Consider the following 19,238-nt stretch of genomic DNA (forward strand, 5'->3'; position numbering starts at 1 on the left):
CAAATCTGTAATTATTTAATGAGGAGTTTGAAAATTATAATAGAATAATAATAAGTTTTGGGAGAAATAATAGATTAATAAAAAATTCTAGGAAAATAAATTATCGTTGTCTTACCAACTCGTTATTTAAATATATTATGATATATTTCTTATAAGAAATGATTTATGAGGAAGACTAATGACCAATTTGACGGAAAAAAAGAAAAGAAATCTAAGAGGGAGTAAAGTAATAATGTTTCAGATTAGAAACTGTTTGCATTTGGGTTGAGAAATTGGGTGAGCTCCATGTACTATAGATCAATTTCTCTTGATGGAAGTGTAATTATTAAAAAAATTGACCTAAAACTCAATTGATGGTTTTTCTTCCAATTGACCTAAAATTGACTTGATGAAGTTGATCGGAGTTACATCCAGACTCCTAAAATTATTGCTCGTTTTTCATGTACATACGTTTTTCAAAATATTCCTTCTAATTAATTATCGGTTAGATTTTTTATTTTAAAAAAAATATTGTGTGATTAAATTTATAATTTCGTATATATCATTTTATTTTTATTTTAGAGGAAAGCAAGAGAGAAAATTATAAAAATAAAATGATCATTTGACATTTTTCATTAACCTCATTAAGAGAGTAAGAAATATTAAATACTTGAAGAGATCAAAGCATAGAAGATGGATGTCAAACATTGGAGTGGGCCAAGTTCCCTATATATACCAAATTTATACCTCTATTAGCTTGAGTGCTTAACCTTTGTGGAGTTGTGATCATAATTTACTAACTAATTGCTTTTGTTTTCTAATTAGGAATGGAGAAAAAGGAAAGAAAAAGTTCTACTGTCTATTAAAACTTTCTTCTCTTCCTTGCTGTGCATGACTTGGGTCTGATGTTGTCAGGGCGGCTAATTTCACTTAATATTAGCTGAGACGTACTTATATATATATATATATATATATATAAAGAGTGATAGTTTAGGAGGTGCAATATATCTAACCTAAGAGACTATCATTCAACATGATACGTAATATAAAAACAAAGAGAGTAGACAAAATCCAAACTCAAACTATTTCTAATTATCACTTAAATAACAAGCAAAGATTAGAAGCAAGCAGTAGAGCAACAGTACCGTCGATCATATAACATGTACGTAGAGTGGATCACACTCATCCGTCTCATACCCGAACTCATCAAACAATTTCGATCCCTCACGCTCAAATACTCCCACACCCTTTCCTCTATTCATCACCTCGACATCAAGCTCGAATCCAACGCAATCCTTCACGCTTAACCTCTCCAGATTCTTGCAACCACTCAATATGATCAACAACTCTTCCTTGGGCAAGTAAGATTTGTTCAGGCACAAACACTTGAGCTGCGGAAGGAGCTCAACGATGGCCATGGCGTCTCTCTTCTTGATCGAGCCAGACATACTTAGCCCGACAAAGTTTTTGCAACTAGCACTGATTTGGGTCACCACTTCCAAGAAAGAAGAAGGCTTCGTTGCCATTTCGAGCCACTCGAGATCTTTCCATTTGGCAAAGATTTCTGGTAGATGTGGCTCGTCTTCGGATAGGATGTTGGGTAGTACTACCCTTTGTAATCTCGGACACCTATCAAGGATTACATAACGACGTTTAAAAGGCCGATCGAGTTATATGGCATGATCAGCGAGTAACTTACTCGTTTGCGATGTATAATAGATCGTCGGACGACGCGCTCAAGAGGGGAGGGAACTCGAGGTCGACGGCGCCGCCATGGCTTCTGGCGACGCAGAACTTTAAGAAGCCCGAGAAGGAGAAGCGGGGGAGGGAGTAGAGGGAGACGAAGCTCTTGGCGAAGTTGCTCCACGGCATAAAATCCATGTCACGTAAGTTTAGAGTTCTCCAACACAAAGGATCCACGGCCGCTGCGCACCAAGTCTTGCACACGAAAGGAACGCCGAGAGTCAAGTCCTCGAGGCCGAGACGTCCAAAGATGTTCACCAAGCAATCCATGTCCATCTCCTCCCATCCCCTCTCTGCTTCCATTATCTCTTTCTTAGGAACAAAAACACTTGGTGAGGTAGCTCGCGCGATTCTTAAAGGCGGGGTTAGACGGGCGAAGAGAGATAGATAATGGGAAGGTGGTGTATGATGTGATGGTTTAAAATTTGTCAAGCTTTTTTAGTGGGAAGCGTAATGGGTACAAGAATTTTATGTGGTTTAGGACTTAATTCTAGAAGTTTTTTATACTTGGGCAACAACCCCATGGTCATTAATTTTAGTCCAAAGTTGGTTGGTGGAATATTAATCAAATTTACCAGAGAGTACTTAATGATTTAAGACGAAGTGAAATTTTGATATTAATTTCTAATATATATATATAGAGAGAGAGAGGACTACGTTTAGTCTAAATTGGTCAAAAGACTCGTGGATAAATACTTGAAACAAACACTCTCGAGTTTCAAGTGTTCGGATTTTGCAAGGTGGAATGTTAGTATCTTCTTTACGATCGAAATTGAATAAATTAATGGAGAAATGTCGCAAATCCGTAATAAGATTCTCGAAGATCTAGAAGGCTTTAATTTTTCCTTTTATTAAAGCGATGGACTCCACGTCATAATTATATTTATTTCTATGACATAATTGTCATCGGCTAGCCAGTAGCCAGGAGTGGAACACCGCAGATAAGAGTTTGTTTTTAAAAAGTTCAATTCTTAATAGTGTCTCAATTAAATCTTATTGGGGACAAAAGTAGTCTTATATACCTCCTGAATGCATAGATAATAGATTATTTCTAAAATACTTGTGTTAAATTTTTAATAAAAACATATATATACAGCTTAGCTTCTGGTCGATTAACTTAATTTTAAGTTATCTTAAATTTAAACATTTAATTTCTTTGTAGTCCAGGACAAAATACAACTACTAGATTTACTATCCAAATTATTTTTTTTACAATAATTTTATGTTTTTTACATTCTACATAGGATTTCTTTTTTTGTTGCAATTTGCATTCAATTGTTGCAAATTACATGGGAATATTTTGATACCCGATTAGATTATTTTAAACGTAAAAAAAGAAATCCTTTGACAAACGATCACTTTCTTCTACTCACGAAGCTAATATAATGCGTGTGTGGTTGAGCAAAATTACATAAAATATATAAGTAGATGACAATTTTTACTAACAAGCATGGCAAAGAGGTTCTAGAAACACTTTCTTCTTTAGACTTCCCAAGAGTTAGTGGCTCAGCTTCTTTTCTTCTCCGGATTGAGATCTTGGTCTCCATTAGTATTTAATAATACAAAGTTAATACTTTAATGGAGGTGTCCTTGTTGTTCCCATAGTCAAGCAGTGACCACTCGAGATTAAGCCTATGCCATGTAAAAAAATGGAACATGCTGCATGCTTGTTAACTTGTATATTGATACTACTTATCTTACACGCACCACTTGGTATATCTTTCTTATGGAGATGATGATGAAAAATAGATAAATAAAAAAGAAGATTTTATGGGTTTGATTTAAAGGATGATATCTTAACTAAGGCTGTGTATCTTCTAGTATAATTATTCTAACTTATAAACACTCATATAATATAAGCTCTTTTGAGTTTTAACCACGAGCACAATCTGAAACTAATTAAAGTATGCTTGGCCAACAATTCAGACACCCTCGTGCTCTCTTATTACGGCTTAAATGTAGTGAGTGGCATACTTTGTGAGTTGCTTAGTGATAATTTATTTTCTGAGTGGCCCTTCTTTAATCTTGACTTGTACGTTGGTTGGCCATGATTTTATGGAAAGTAGTCAACCAAGCATGACAGTAGTAGTAGTAGTAGTAGTAGTAGTAGTAGTAGTAGTAGTAGTAGTAGTAGTAGGTTTGGGTATTTGTTTTGGGGTTTTTGACTAAACTAGTCGTGTTCTTTTTAATACAAAAACAAATTATTGAAATGGATTGGTCCCTAAATTAATTACTAAAAGGGTTTGTTTCATTGTACTTATCAGTAAAAATAATTTCAATATTGATATATGTAAGTTAATGAAATAAAACATGCTAATAGATTTAGCTAAATTTATCTTAGTTGTTTTTATTCCTCTTCTAAGATATAATGCTGATAAATTCAGCATTTTAATGACAACTATAATAAAATAGATTTTTTTAATATTAAGGCTAAGGTGGTCTATTTCGATAATTTTCACACACAAAAAAAAGGTTTAAAAGAGGACTAGTTTGATTTTTTATTTTTTATTTAAAAAAACTCCTTTTTTTGGTCAAAGATGTGATTAATTTTCTCATGTAGTCATATTAGATATCACACAATTCACACCCCCAACTCGTTTCATTTGTCTCTCTCTCTCTTGATGACTATGGCTATTTTGGCAACAAATAATTTCTAGGACATGAAAATGATTAGGCCACCTAAGTTAGAAAGGATATATATTGCTTTTTCTAAGCCATATTTTTTCTTCGTTTATGTACCTACTAAAGCATCAACTCTGTAGACTTTTTTCTCCCTGCAATGATGCTTGCTCAACAAAAGCTCTGTTCTTAACTTTTCATAGTTTTGGTTGGTGGTGAATTGATACATTTGGAAGTTAATAGTTTTATTTGTTCTTTTCAATATTTAAAGACCATTTTCCTACCCTCTCTATATGAAAACCTTTTTTTTTATTTTTATTACATTATCAAACTATTTAAATAATATTTTATATTTATATTTATTAATTTTTGATTAAAAAAATTATATCATATTATCACTGTGCATCAAGAAATTGACTCCACTAAACAGCGCCTCCCCGGAGAGAATATATATATATATATATACACACACTAGCTTTCTCTAAATTTAGGAGATGATAGAAAATATAATGTCAAAATAATTTGATCAATTGGAGTCCTCTCTTCTCTAAATTTTTGATTAAGAAATATGAGTTTCTGACCAAACTAGACCATTTCAAATTTTTTTTTATCGAAATAGTTTGCCGCTCAAATTTATTATCAAATAAGGTTTAATTAACTATAGTCCTAACAAAAATGATGATCAATTCAACGATTTTATCATCATGTATTTTTTTTTGCAACGGTTGAAAGACTAAGTTAAAGAAATTTATATACATAAAATGCTAATTAGTTCAGCATTTTTGCTTAGAAAAAAAAACGTCAATCAATTCAATATTTTTATTAGGGATATAATAAAATAAATCTTATTTAGTAATAAATTTGAGCAGCAACCTGTTTTGATAAAAAAAATATAAAATACTCTAGTTTGGTCAAATACTCGAAATGTGTCAGGTGAAACAGGATATAAATGCTCTTAAAAGTAAGATAGATATTGTTATAATTCTATGATATGCATCAAGCTGCTCTAGTTCTGTGTGATGACTTATAATTACAATTGGGCGTGATGCTTTACTGGGTTAAATGTTAGTGGCAAAACCAACTTTATCAAAATGACATCAATTCCCTAATTATATGTCCTCTTTTCAATTGTTTGGAAATTGTTAAAGGGCTAGTTCTATCATCTTAATGGGCTTGGCCATATTGTAGCGTTAGTTCTTGGGCCTTAAATTTAGGGTTGATCCAATATCTTGGGCCATATTTTATTACACTTTCGATTCGGATTCTATCTTAATTAGGTTCTAATGAGAAAGATACAAATATCTCATTAGATTTACATATGAGTCAATTTTTTTCTGTCAAAATTTCGATATAAGATGCTTTCGAACCTTATAAATGAAATCTTAAATCGAATCTTTTTTTTTCCATTTTTTAAAATTGAAGACAAGCATCGAATCAGTTATCCAATTAATTGAAAGACCCCATCTCGTTCGTCCGCCTCGTGGGTTGTGATGGCCAAGCCCAACTACCCCTCCCTCCGTCGTTTTCCAAATCAAAATAAATATTCTAGAATCGTTCAAGAGTCATCCTTTCTCTCCTCCCCCCTCCTCGCTTGCTCCGGTGAGTCTTTCTTGTCGAAGTAGCTGCGAACGATTTGGTTATGATGATTTTTTATTTGTTTCTTTCCTCTTTTCCTCGTCCCGATTTGGGATCAAAGTGAGCTTGTGGTGTAGCGAAATCTTGAATTTGGGCTGCTGTAGCTTGTTGGATTCAGTCTAGGTCACACTGTTTTTCTTTTGCTTGGGAACTCAGCTGTGGAATTTTGAGAAAGAAGAGATTCCTAAATTCGATAACTTGGTTCCAATAGAAGTTATTTTCCGGTTGCTTTTGTGATTTCTGAAGAATTTTTAGCTGTTTCATAGTGGATAGATTATAAAGATTGTTCCTTTATGTGTTTTTAGCATTATGTAGGTAGTTATTACTTCTCATTTCAATGAGGTAAGCTAAGATATTTTTTATTTGACAATTATTTACGCATAGGGCCCATAAATCATAATGCAATTCTAGCTCTGTCGGCAGAGTATGTGGTGGATATTTTTGTGTAGCTAAGCATCGATTAGAGATTTGTGTTATTTCTCGTTGAAGCTGTACTGTATTAAATTTTAATAATCCCTGCACTTCTTGGTAGCTATACTGTCAACAGTCCTACACCATTATTACAAGTGAGTCCCAGAATAACATCATACAATTATATCTTATATATTATGTAAGATGATAGGATTTTGCATTATTCTTTATTTTCTTAATGTTTGATGTACATTGTTAATTCAAGAATTGAATATGTACTGTTCAACAAGTTGTATCATCATTCGAAAAATTCTTTTGTGATATACGATGCGATATCCTCTTACCTGCTGTTTCAGACCAACTACTACAGCTAAATACAGTTATAGGATAGGAGAGTTATGAACAACTTGGTCATTGTAGGTTTGTTAGTCAACAAAAAAGAAGAAAAATAATCTTGGTGTAGACTGGATAACTACTTTGTTCAGGCTTGTTTTTCTTTTAAACAAGTTGAGTCGAGCTTGTTTTACAGGCCTTTCCAGGAAACACTGCAGACTTGGCAACAATTGTCTGAGTAAGTAGCAAAAGCTTGATTAGATTTCCTCAAGGCCTAGTGTTCAGCTCGGGTTCTTTCTGGGTTGCTGCCTTATGTGAGAGCATGTTTCTTAGCAAAAAGTTGTAAATTGGGAGATTCACAAGTAAGGACATCTATGTATTGTGTGTCCCCTTTTTTTAAGCTATGCTCCAAAATCTCCCTACATTTGCGAGGAGTCTAGAGAAGAGAAAAGAACATAACCGAAAAAAGGGTGCCATTAAGTTGCAATCTATTATTAGAGGAATATTGTCTGATGAATGGCTGGTGCCTAGAAATTTACTCACAGGATGAGCCACAAATGATGGAGTATGTAATAATGTTTTCTGTCCATGTCCATGTAATCCCACTGTCATAATTTCCAGTTATAGAAAAGTTGATATGTTCGGCTATTTTTGGCCTAATCTTAAAAGGACTAGCTTTGCATATGCTTAATGAAGCATGCATTTATCTCCTGTTCTGTCTGTCTCTAAGCATGTACATATGTGTCAGTGTGTGTGCGGAGACGGAAGAGAGGCAAGGAATTGCATTTGTTCGAAAGAAAGTCTTTTGTCAGCGAACCGAAGGCATTTCTGCTCTATTCCTTTGAACATCATAAACTGCATTTTGCGGAGCCATTTCTATTCTATTCCTTTGAACGTTATAAACTGCATTTTGTTATTTTGTCTGTCGATATCTGCTCTGGTTCACAGGAATTTCTGTAATTCAGGAAGAAGACAGTTGTCCTTTTCTCGTTCGAGTGTCACTGAAAAAAGTTTGTGCTGCTACTCCGATGAATAGTGTGTGCTACTTTTTTCTTGTAAAACTTAACTTTGTATAGCTGAGCATGTGTTTTGTGAGGTTGTCTATATGTTTTATCATCCCAGTGAAAAATACTTGTGTATAGCTGAGTATGTGCAATGCCTGATGGGTCTATATGATTTATCATGGCAGAAGAAAATGCCTGAGCATGCTGACAATGCAGCTGAAAAAGTTTTTGATAACATAATGGAAGCGATAGCTGATAGTATCCCAAAGAAGAAGGAAGTTAGTTCCTCCGATGAACAAGATACAGTCTCAGCCCAGATGAATAGACTATTTGGGCGTCGGAAGTCTGTTCACAAGATCTTGGGTGGCGGAAAATGTGTGTGATTTATTATCCTCTGCTTTCTTGATTTAACTATATTTTCTTTTACACATTAGACAACTCTTTACATTTTTTATTGCAGCTGCGGATGTGTTGTTATGGAGGAACAAGAAGATGTCATCCAGCATTCTGACTGGTGGAACTGCTACCTGGGTTCTCTTTGAGTGGCTTAATTATCATTTTCTGACCCTCGTGTGTTTTATACTTGTTATTGGAATGCTTATCCAATTTGTTTGGTCTAATGCTTCGGGCATGTTAAACTGGTATTAAATTTGGTCAATTACCATACTGAATAAACAATGTGCAAAGATAACTACTGATTTGTCCTATTTCAGGTCTTCTGAAGTACCCCGCCTCCAATTGCCTGATGAATTATTTGTAAACATTGCTGTTGCCATAGGTGCCCAAATCAATCAATTTTTGGGATTAATTCAAGATGTTTCATGCGGAAGAAATTTGAAACAGTTTCTAATAGTATGTATTATTCTTTATTTCATTCTGAAAGACATTTTTTGCCTGCCTTGCTCCCTTATTGATTACAGTGCTATATAAATGTTATTTTATGGCAAAGTTGACATTATGGCAATAGTACAGTATGCTATCTTATTTATTGGAAATATATTCTAGAAAATAGTTACAATAAATTTGCTAGAGAAGATACTGAGCCATCTAATGCAATTCCTAGATGATTCATACACGGAATATAATGTGGTGAAATTTCTCTTTGCTGAGGTTGTCCTTACGGCTGCCACCCTCTATTTCTAAAATTTTAATTTCATATACAGGATATGTCCCATATCCATAACTGCCTTTAACTACTCAAGTAAGAAGCTGTCCCATTAAATAATTTATGTTGCTAAATTCACATGTTCTGTTTGTCTTTGTGAATAGCTGAAACAGTACTATTTGAGAGTAAAGAACAGAACCCAATTATATTAGAAAAGAGGAAGAATGTACAGGATAGAAGTGGGGGAGAGGGAGGCAAAATTAAATAAATCCATTATTAAAAGTATTGCCTTCATTTTGTTAATAAACCTTATAATTGAATACAAACTTTGGGACTTCTTTCAGGTTGTAGTAAGCTTGTGGGCTGCTGCCGTGATTGGGAGCTGGTGCAATTTTCTGACTCTTCTTTATATTGGTAACAGATTTACCCCCCCGTCTTTTCATTTACTATAATAGTGAATTTTCATGATTTCGCTTTTCATCATGAGTTAACTTACATGTGTAAACAGGGCAACAGATTTAAGGTTGTGCATGTATAGAAGGAAGACAATATGTTTGCATTAGTTCTTTTCTTGGTGCATCTGCTCTTCTGCTTGACCAGCTATGCGCTGATTTACTTCTTTCCTGATCAATATGTTACTCGGCAAGAAAGATAATCTAATTTCTGATGCGAATGATGAGATCTCAATTTTATTTCAACTTATTCGCTAAACATGGTAGATGAAATATTACTCTGACTTAAGTGAAGTTCTAATGGGCACTTAACTATTGTATGTGAAGTTTGTCGTCATACTGCGTAGTGCCCCTAATAACATCAATTATTTCCTTGTTGGATGGAAATCTTAACTCCAGTTGCTGATGCAGGATTTATGAGTGCTCACACTCTTCCGGTTTTCTACGAGAAATATAAGGATCAAGTTGATGAGTTATTCTATAATCTCATTGGGCTGATCCAGAGTCAATACAGCAAGCTGGATAAGAGCTTGTTAAGCAAAATACCCAAGGGCATTCTCAAGAAGAATGAGTAGATTTGAACTACTTGTTTGCTTATTTCATCTTCTTGTATGATATCTTCGTCTTGTCTATGCTAAGACTTGACCCTATTCTTTATACTGTGGACATGATGTGACAGCTGAAGCTATTTTGTGTGTTTTCTTATACTTGTAATGATAACCGATTTGTGAATACCTACTTATTGTTGCTACAAGTATTTTCTTCTTCTTTCCCAAATTTGATAATTGATAGCTGAAGTAAAAGAAAATCAAAGAAGAAATATAAAACAAAAAAGAAGTAAATTCCTACAGCCGCGTCTGGAAATATTCTGCTAGCCCAACAGCTGATGGATTAACTGACAGGTTTAAGATTCATACCCTACGTATTATTAAGCTTGTTTTAAAATTAATGTCGAGCCTAAATTTAGAATCAAGCTTGAATTAATATAATTTTAATTTGAGCCAATATCTAATACCAAGCTGGAGTCTAAACAAACTGATCGATTATACAGTAGATTCAAACAAACTGAGGCGAGCTTGATGGAGCCAACTTGTGACCAAGCTCCGCTGGAAATTAAGTTTTCAGCTGATCAAGTGCTTATTTTATGAAACTACTAATATATATATATATATATATATATATATATATATATATATATATATATATATATATATATATATATATATATATATATATATATATATATATATATATATATATTCCTTGTTACTTAGATCTTATATAGTTGATCGGTTGGTAGCTAGCAGATTTAAGATACCCATGCATTATCTAATCCTTAACTCCTAATCACCAACATCCTGCCTATTTGCTATGTAAATTAGTATATATAGTCAACCTATTAAATGGATCTCATTGCAGTATCATCAGAACTCTCACCACCAGCTGATGGCTCCAAAGTTCTACCTCCTTGTTCTCGCTGATCTCCTCCTATCCTATGTCGGTTCTTGCAACTGCCGGCTACCGCCACTGGAATTGTCAGCTGTTAATACTAATCCTTCCTTGCATGAGCCAGAGCCTAAGTTCGAGCCTGAACTCGAGCCCTACGGCTTGCAACCGACACACGAACCGTCGTGGAATGAGGAGACGACCGGCTCCGGGAAATGGCTGCCGGTTCCCTTCTTCCCGGTGCCGACTAACCAACAAGTTCCTCTCATCATGCCAATGCCTGGTGGCATACTTGTTCCTCCAGTTTTCCCTCCTGCTGTCCTGCAACTGTTTAGTTTCTGGGCTTCTTTAGCTAATCCATCACAGCCCAAAATGCCTCTTGGTCATGTGATGGAAGAGGCCCAGTTTCACAATTGATACTAATTTACTATTTGCTATACCAATAGATTGATATATATATATATATATATAGTCTATTATTATATAATAGCTTTACATTCTAGTTTTAAGATCAATTGGATATTTAACATAGTACTATGAATTGCACTATGGGTGGAGGTTATAAGGATTCTGTGGTCCTGGTTGAAGAATCAAAAGAGACTTGTGGGTCCCAAGTACACGTTGACCAATGACCACCCAGATAGCCAAGTCATTGTTGTTAGAACTTAGAAGTGGACTCTTTGATACCTTTGACTAACCTGGTCTGTTGCTTAAACCTGACGTGGCACCCACTCCCGGCCTCAAGGAGCGTGTACGAATCGCTGCCTCCACGTGGATACCGTGCACGAGCTACAATCCTCCATGAGCTCTACACCAATTAGTAGGGTCCACGTGCCACGTCGGATGATAATGGGAACAGCAGCCACACATTCCACCACCCACCTTAATAAAGGTGAAGGCATCTCTACCCTCTTCCTTTGTGGAAAACTACATCTCTAAAGCCCATTAAGGAATTTTTAAGGCCCAATAGGCCCATAACTTCACCTTTCTCATGTATAAATTGGAAGGAGTGCCTACTCTTACCATCACTCCTCACTCCTCACTCCAAAACTCTTGTGCTCTCTCACTCCACATTGCTATGGTTGTTGCTCATACTAACACTACGGAATCTCTTCTCCTTGGCCTGCAAATAGCCAGCGCCAATGTCGATATAGTCTTCCGAGGAAATTATTACGATGGTGATGACGATGACGACGATGACGATGATAATGATGTAGCTCCAGCTGCGTAATTAATTAGTGTAGCAGGATCGCATCGTTTAAGATGTGATCATGAGATTATGGTATAGTAATTACTTTTCTGTTTACGTGATGGCAGTTGTCTTAGTTACTACGTAGATATAGAGCTGTTATATTTAATTACTACAATAAAGAGGTGGAGGATGATGAGAGATGGGTGGCCTCTCCAAGTAATTAACAGCGGCATGATATGCATGTATCTATCTATTGGGCTAGCTTCTTACTGTGATATATATTATATTTCATATATTATGAGTTCCAGATCATAAATATCTTTGGAGTTTCTGGTGAAATACTATTATTAATAGGTTATGCAAGTGCTTTCATGATGTACATGCGTTTCGCATTCTATATCATTGCGTTATAACTTTGGTTTCTTTTGTAGTTTAAACTAGATAAAAATAAAGCCAATCTTTTTCTCATTAATAAAAAATACAAAACATTAAAAAAGAAATATATGTTTCTGTTTATATTATGGATCCATTTGGAGTATATATGCAAAATAATATTTCAAATTCTTCACTATGTAACAGAACTTAGGCATCTCACTAGATGATAGATAAAATCACAACAATAGAATCAGATGATAACACCATTAGCAACAGAAATGATTTCGTTCTTATCTAGGAGGAAAAAAAACTGAATATAATAACCGCATAATCTGAAGAGAAGAAAAGTTAGTTTTAGATCATATCTTCTCTCGCAAATCTTAAGCAACTACACCGATCTACCTTGCTCCTCTCCTTATAAATACTAGTGACCCCTAACCCTATATACTATAACACAAATTAAAGCTAGCTTTTCTTATCCTATCCTTCTCTCCTACTTCATCATGGCTGCTTACAGAACCAACTTCGTAACCATGATGATCATTCTCACTGCCTTCGTGCTCTCAAGCAACAACTGCATGTGTCATGCGGCTCGCCGTCTCGTGGATAGGACCGTCGTCCGGACTATCCCGACCGTGTCTAAACCAACATTGCCGTCATTGCCACCGCTGCCGTTCCCGTTCCCGTTACCCAGACCGATATTTCCACTGCCGCCATTGCCGCCTTTGCCGCCATTTACGCCGTTGCCGCCTTTGCCGCCATTTACGCCGTTGCCGCCGTTGCCCCCGTTTACGCCTTTACCCCCATTACCATTTTTGCCGCCATTGCCGCCGTTCCCGGGCATTCCAGTTGTCACACCTCCTCCGACGCCTAGTGCAGCAGCTTCTGATGAGCCTTGATGGGATTAATTTGGAGAGAGATGTTAGTCTTGGTCTTAGTATTGTCTAGTAGTGGCTATATTTGATTTTGAGTACCCAAGAGTTATTAGGTGATATAGGTTGTTATTATTTCATGTTATCTGGGACTGTTTGGTTAACTTTAATCTTTGAGTCATTTATGTGTATTTGCACTTCTTTATTTATCTTTACTAAAGTGAGTTTTAGGTGTTTTAATAATTCATAATAAATTTTTGATGTAAAGGGGCATTTAGTATTTTTCTGTTTCACAAAAGATTATGCAATGTGATTTTAGGGATAAATATAGTTTAATCTTTTATTTTATCTATGGAGTGTATGAGCCAGACGAAAGAGTATATACATGGTAGTTGATAAGCTCATAGAAATCGAAGAGGGAGGCCCTACCGATGCCGACTTATGAGGAGTAACTTGACGATGTCGACATCTCCTCTTTTACTTAACGATGCCGACTTCTTTGTTCTTCTTTATTATTATTATTATTATTTTTCTTTTACTTTCAATTTTTGACGACGATTTTCTTACCTCATTTCCTAGAAGAAATCATGAAGGCTACCGGAAACCCCATGTTTATTTACCAGGAGATTAAACGTGTTATTTACGTTCGTTTTTTTTTAAAAAAAAAACGCGTCGTATCTTTGTCCACCCAAAATTGAGTGGGAGTGTACCATCAAAGATAAAATGCCAAAATTTGGAGAGGTGTTCTTCCGCCTCTCCTCCTTCCACGTCTATAGCTCAAAAAGATTGTTAGCGCGCTGCAATCTGGACCAGCAAACAAATCCTGAGGTCAATTCTTTGTTTAATCTCGAACGCCCGTACCACAGAATCCTCGATTCACGAGGACCCAACTCGTAATTCCTTCCAATTCTTGAGAAAAGATTCCATTTTTCTTCTGAATATCTTTTATGGGATCTTGAACCGGTTCAAAGCTACAATCTTGAAGAGCGTACGGTCGAATCGAGTGTTCCATGGCTCTCCAAGTTAGTAGCGCAAGCTTCTCCCTCTTCAGTTCCAGGAGAGTTTTGAGAACGAGAGCTGTTGCTCCTGAGAGTGTTTCGACGACTTCGAGAGGGGAGGAGGAGAAGGTGAAGCTTGGTGGATCGGATGTGAAGCTTACGAAGCTTGGGATCGGTGCTTGGTCGTGGGGAGACACCGCCTATTGGAATGACTTCCGATGGGACGGTAATGCCTTCCCAATCTCTGTTCCAAAATGTAGTTGGGTATTTGTTTACTTTTTAAGCTGGAAAAGAGCACTTTCTAGTCTTCCTTCGCTTATCTGATTCATTTTCAATTTTAAATGGGGTTTTCTAATATGGGTCTTCGCTTATCTGTTCATTAATTTGTTCGTGGAGATTGCTACTGTTAGATGTCTGGTGCTAAATGCTTATGTTTCGTTTAGTTATTTTGAAGCCACAATTGAAATAGCATGTCTAGGTAACTTAATACTTTGTTTGCATTTCTGGTCGCCTAGTAGTTACTTAGTTAAGGGAAATGCTAAGTATGACCAATAGATGACTTATGATTCTTTATGAAAATGATCAAATCCATAGGCGTTATTCTGATTTGATGAATATTTAGTAGTGGCATATGCATGGGGATCTGGGCCCAAGAAACTTGCAGAAATGTGTATCCATGTCTAGCTAAATTCGTGTTGGCGGACAACCAATTTTATCCCTATATATGGCTATCCTTGTGGGTTTCATGAGTCCTGTTTTCTTGCTGAACATGCATTCTACAATAGCTTTCATCATTGCATTCTGAAATTTTAATTGTGATGCATACAAATGATGTATTTTTGGCCGAGCAGTGCTGAAAACTTCTATATTTATGGCCATTGTATATGCGTCCGTAGATATTTAACCCACTACCTCATTGAAGATAAAGAAGGCCTTTCTTTTGACCTTTTCTGCTGCTTTCCTCAGTTTATTACAATGAAATTTATCTCTAAATCCATAGTTGTTATGAGGTTTCACATAATTTTAGTTTATCTTGTAATTGGTACATATAGAAGGTCTTTGTTTCAACCACCCTTTTTTCCTTACCAGATAGGAAGCTGAAGGCAGCCAAAGGAGCTTTCAATGCGAGCATTGATAGTGGCATCACCTGGTTTGATACGGCAGAAGTTTATGGCTCAGGGGTATGACGACTAATATTATACTCCTTCTCTATTCCACTTCTAATTTGATGACTTGATAAAAACGTAACAGAAATCAGAGCACTAACATGTTTTGGTATTCCTATTTGCAGGTCATGGGGGCAGTTAGTTCTGAAAGTTTGCTTGGGAGGTACCTAAGTTGAAATATTATTTCCTGCTTGTTTCCAATTACTTGAATGCAAAATGAGTCCCACTTTGGCATATTTTACTTTCTTTCTGTCTTCCGATTTGGAAATAATGTCGGTTGGCATCAATGCATTGTAACAGATTCATTAAGGAAAGGCAAGAACAAGATTCAGTTGAGGTAGCTGTTGCAACAAAGTTTGCAGCTCTTCCTTGGAGGCTTGGCCGGGGGAGTGTTCTCTCTGCTCTCAAAGATTCACTCACTCGTCTTGGTCTCTCCTCAGTTGACCTCTACCAGCTTCATTGGTCTGGTTGTTAGTCCGGTTCCTCCTATTAGTACTTGAAACTCACCTTTGTTTTCAAGTAAGTAATCTTCTTGTTTTGGTGATTTACAGGCCAGGGATTTGGGGAAATGAAGGTGATTGATACTAGCCATCCATGAAAGCATGTCGAAGCATTATGATTTGTTGTAACTTACTGACGTCTTCTATTTAGTAGAGTAGAGTTGAAGACATAATATTTTCGAAACCTTATCAGGATACCTCGATGGCCTTGGAGATGCTGTTGAGCAAGGACTTGTAAAAGCTGTTGGAGTCTCAAACTACAGCGGTTATTTTCTCAACTGAACTTGTCGATCAGTCAATGATAATTGATTACTTTTATTTGAACAAACTTTATTTTTATGTGAAACCTTATTATCTGATGTTATTCTTTATTCCACCAGAAAAGCGCCTCCGAGAAGCTTATGAACGACTGAAGAAGCGGGGAATTCCACTAGCTTCAAACCAAGTAAATTATAGTCTCATATACAGAGTTCCCGAGGAGAATGGTGTGAAGTCTGCTTGTGATGAATTAGGAATCACTTTGATTGCCTACTCCCCTATTGCTCAAGGCAGATATCCTACCTTCATATGGAATTCCTGATTGGTTGCTGTGATATTTCAAAAAACCAATAACTCCATTGATGCTTTCTATTTCAGAAGACAACATCCAATTCCTAGCTCCTAAAATTCAATAGGAAATTTTCTTGCTAATGCCTGAAACAAGTATGCTACATTCAAAGACAGTTCTTTAAACATTTCTTTTACTTCAGGCTAAAAATCTATTAGTAGAGCTGTAGAACAATGTCTTCCCTTCTTTGGCATGTCCTTATGCATAGATGAACTAATGTGTTTGAGGACCTCTCAGTATTCATCTTAGGCACTATTATTACTCTTGCATGTTAAAATATAGTAGTGATGCTGGAATATAGAAATTTCGCATGTACAACTGGTTGTTAGAAGCTAATATAAAAGGCACATGGTAATTTCCAGACCCTGCAATGGAGGTAGCCTTGTCCAGTGGGCTGTCATTCTTAACATCTTCGTTATCTACAATGGTTGTTCTAATTCATTCACAAAAGCTTAAACTCTTTACCACTCATTAAGATCATGTATTTTATGAAGGAAAAATTATCATATGAATTGCTGGCTAGATTTGCATCCATGTTGATGTAGAACTGAGATGACGCTTAATATTCCAACTTCACAACTACTATTTACTACTGTAACATAAGCATTAAGTTCCTTGAACCTGAATATGTTGGCTCTGTGAATTTTTTTTCAGGTGTTCTAACAGGAAAGTATACTCCAGAAAATCCACCGACTGGTCCTCGTGGTCGTATATATACTCCTGAGGTTCTCACAAAGGTAGCTTCCTATACTACTGTACTTCTTCATGCAATTTCACAGCCTTGTGCCAAAGAACTTTTTATTCTGTACAGCTACAACCTCTGCTGAAAAGAATTGAAGAAATCGGACAGAATTATGGGAAAACCAAAACTCAGGTTCTTTTCACTTGTCTCACAACTGCATTTTAGTGTCTTACTTTGAGTTGCATCCGAATTAAGAGCAATATAGCACAAGATGAACTGTATACCTGTATGGGGCTTGAATATTTGATAGACTCCTAGAAGAAGGTATTCCTTAGAACCTGCTGCCTTGTCGTGTAGCCTGTTCTTTGCGTCCATAATTCTGCCAAAATTATAGTACTGCTAACACTGTAACCTCATATCATTCAAAAAGTTCAAAGTCACATCAAGATATGCTTTCGTTTAACTTCATAAGACAAAGTCATTGTGAGATTTGTCCATTACCTAACCGCTTATGCTTTTAAAGTAGCTCGTGAATTAACATTGAGACCAGTTTGTCACCAACCAAAGAAAGTGGGCTAATGAACGTGCCTCTCTCGCAGGTGGTTTTGAACTGGTTGATATGTCAAGAGAATGTTGTGCCCATCCCTGGAGCTAAAAATGCAGAACAAGCCACAGAGTTTGCTGGTGCTCTTGGATGGAGGCTCACAGATCAAGAGATCGAGGAGCTCCGTTCGCTAGCTTCAGAACTAAAACCGGTGATCGGATTCCCAGTTGAAAAACTATAGTTCCGCGATCATACACGAAGAAAATATACTTATAATCCAACTGGGGATGTTGCTGTTCTAAACAAATTTGTACAAGTAAAAATATACAGCGAGCATCAAATTTGTTTGTTCAAGAATAGTGGTCTTCAAAAGCCACAGGTGCTATTCCAGCTTCCAGTGGACATATTCCGAGAATAAATTTTTGGATCACTGTGGATAAGAAGTGAATAACTAGATCGAATGAATAGGACGTACTTTGGACTTTATTTCCAAATGAAGAATAGGATCCTCTGATAAGGGATAAGAGGAGAAGAATTGTCGCTCTCAAGGTTGAACCACACTCCATCTAAGGTGATCGGGAATAGAACAGCTATTTGTCGTGGGCTAATCCAGAATAACTATCCTGGCCCAGCTAGTTCCCGAACTCTCCAGATCCGGTTAAGTTTATCTACCTCTTAATCTTCACGTTTTTTATTTATTTTTAATGATGAATCTTAATCTTCACGTTACTCTACAGTAAGTCGATGGAAAGTTTTTTCTTTTTTATTCTTTTTTATCATTCAAGGGCCATTTAGACTGCTAACGGTCGTAGCTATTAAATTTAAGTTCCATCAGTGCTACTGAGCTGCTCCTTTAACACTTAAATAATTTGCGGACGACAATAAATTTATTTAGAGGTGGATTTGAAATTGTGACATAGGTTGTAAACTATGAATTTTTTTATAAAGTAAATTGTAGATATAATTACAATTAGACCCCTAATTTTTTTTATAATACATAGACCCTTTGAACTATTAAAAATCTAAAAAAATTAAAAATACTCCCATAAGAAGGTAAGGCTATTTTAAAAAAATTAAAATTTCTTTTTTCTTCATTTCAAACTATAAGAGTAAATATAGCATAAATCTACTCATGTGACTTACGCGTGACTAACTTATAGATAGAAAAAGGTAATAAAAATCTAACATAACGAGTGTTTAAGATATTTTCTATAGTTTAGAGGATTTGTGTTACAAAATAATAGTTTAGAAAAAGTATTTGAAAAAGAATGATAATATAGATGTCAAACTGTAATCAACCCTAAACTATGAAGTTATTTAAGATTATAACAGTGTCGCCTAAAACTAACAATGAAGATATTTCTTACTTTTAAAATTATTAGATATTAAAAGTGAGAATGATTAAGATACAAGAAGAACACAACAAACAAAAGGATTTATAAGAAAAAGAGAAATTCAAATCTGTTATTATAAAATAAAAAGGAGTATTTTAATCTTTTATATTAAAATTAAAGGCTTATATATATATATATATATAAGTGACTTTTTAACAATAGTTTTTTTTTTCCTTTTATT

The 19,238-nt window shown here is 35.7% G+C and overlaps 3 protein-coding genes across 4 annotated transcripts; 2 read left to right on the plus strand and 1 right to left on the minus strand.

Annotated features, from left to right (window-relative positions):
• Positions 1 to 1,040: 1,040 nt before the first annotated feature.
• LOC140784609 (F-box/LRR-repeat protein At3g48880-like) lies at positions 1,041 to 2,131 on the minus strand. The gene is made up of 2 exons (XM_073132101.1): positions 1,679 to 2,131; positions 1,041 to 1,608 (listed from the first exon to the last, which is right to left on the minus strand). Exons 1-2 carry the CDS (start codon positions 2,023 to 2,025, stop codon positions 1,131 to 1,133), a joined length of 825 nt encoding a protein of 274 aa, XP_072988202.1. The 5' UTR covers positions 2,026 to 2,131; the 3' UTR covers positions 1,041 to 1,130.
• A 3,535-nt stretch (positions 2,132 to 5,666) lies between these two features.
• LOC140785291 (reticulon-like protein B8) lies at positions 5,667 to 10,035 on the plus strand. Of its 2 annotated transcripts, none has more exons than XM_073133110.1 (6): positions 5,667 to 5,940; positions 7,910 to 8,099; positions 8,185 to 8,365; positions 8,438 to 8,576; positions 9,174 to 9,243; positions 9,693 to 10,035. In XM_073133110.1, the coding sequence occupies exons 2-6, from the start codon at positions 7,916 to 7,918 to the stop codon at positions 9,854 to 9,856; spliced, it is 738 nt and encodes a 245-aa protein (XP_072989211.1). In that variant the 5' UTR covers positions 5,667 to 5,940; positions 7,910 to 7,915; the 3' UTR covers positions 9,857 to 10,035. The 2 variants fall into 2 exon arrangements, with proteins under 2 accessions (XP_072989211.1, XP_072989212.1); XM_073133111.1 differs by lacking the exon at positions 5,667 to 5,940 and adding an exon at positions 6,942 to 6,958.
• A 3,773-nt stretch (positions 10,036 to 13,808) lies between these two features.
• Positions 13,809 to 18,020, plus strand: LOC140785259 (uncharacterized oxidoreductase At1g06690, chloroplastic). The gene is made up of 10 exons (XM_073133061.1): positions 13,809 to 14,390; positions 15,254 to 15,345; positions 15,456 to 15,493; positions 15,631 to 15,792; positions 15,882 to 15,904; positions 16,024 to 16,095; positions 16,211 to 16,378; positions 17,092 to 17,174; positions 17,249 to 17,311; positions 17,719 to 18,020. Exons 1-10 carry the CDS (start codon positions 14,177 to 14,179, stop codon positions 17,902 to 17,904), a joined length of 1,101 nt encoding a protein of 366 aa, XP_072989162.1. The 5' UTR covers positions 13,809 to 14,176; the 3' UTR covers positions 17,905 to 18,020.
• Positions 18,021 to 19,238: the final 1,218 nt, after the last annotated feature.

This window comes from Typha latifolia, chromosome 3 (genome assembly GCF_019914945.1).
Source record: "Typha latifolia isolate L0001 chromosome 3, TyphaL0001v2, whole genome shotgun sequence".
In the NCBI taxonomy this organism is placed as follows: domain Eukaryota; kingdom Viridiplantae; phylum Streptophyta; class Magnoliopsida; order Poales; family Typhaceae; genus Typha; species Typha latifolia.

What these genes read in the sequence shown, in the direction of transcription:
- LOC140784609 (XM_073132101.1), bottom strand. Translation starts at nt 2,025, where the DNA reads ATGGAAGCAGAGAGGGGATGGGAGGAGATGGACATGGATTGCTTGGTG. An exon ending in CTATTATACATCGCAAACGA is followed by an intron (nt 1,609 to 1,678) that starts GTAAGTTACTCG and finishes AATCCTTGATAG; the next exon opens with GTGTCCGAGATTACAAAGGG.
- LOC140785291 (XM_073133110.1), top strand. Translation starts at nt 7,916, where the DNA reads ATGCCTGAGCATGCTGACAATGCAGCTGAAAAAGTTTTTGATAACATA. An exon ending in GATCTTGGGTGGCGGAAAAT is followed by an intron (nt 8,100 to 8,184) that starts GTGTGTGATTTA and finishes TTTTTATTGCAG; the next exon opens with CTGCGGATGTGTTGTTATGG. An exon ending in ATTTGAAACAGTTTCTAATA is followed by an intron (nt 8,577 to 9,173) that starts GTATGTATTATT and finishes GACTTCTTTCAG; the next exon opens with GTTGTAGTAAGCTTGTGGGC.
- LOC140785259 (XM_073133061.1), top strand. Translation starts at nt 14,177, where the DNA reads ATGGCTCTCCAAGTTAGTAGCGCAAGCTTCTCCCTCTTCAGTTCCAGG. An exon ending in CAGAAGTTTATGGCTCAGGG is followed by an intron (nt 15,346 to 15,455) that starts GTATGACGACTA and finishes TCCTATTTGCAG; the next exon opens with GTCATGGGGGCAGTTAGTTC. An exon ending in AGGGATTTGGGGAAATGAAG is followed by an intron (nt 15,905 to 16,023) that starts GTGATTGATACT and finishes AAACCTTATCAG; the next exon opens with GATACCTCGATGGCCTTGGA.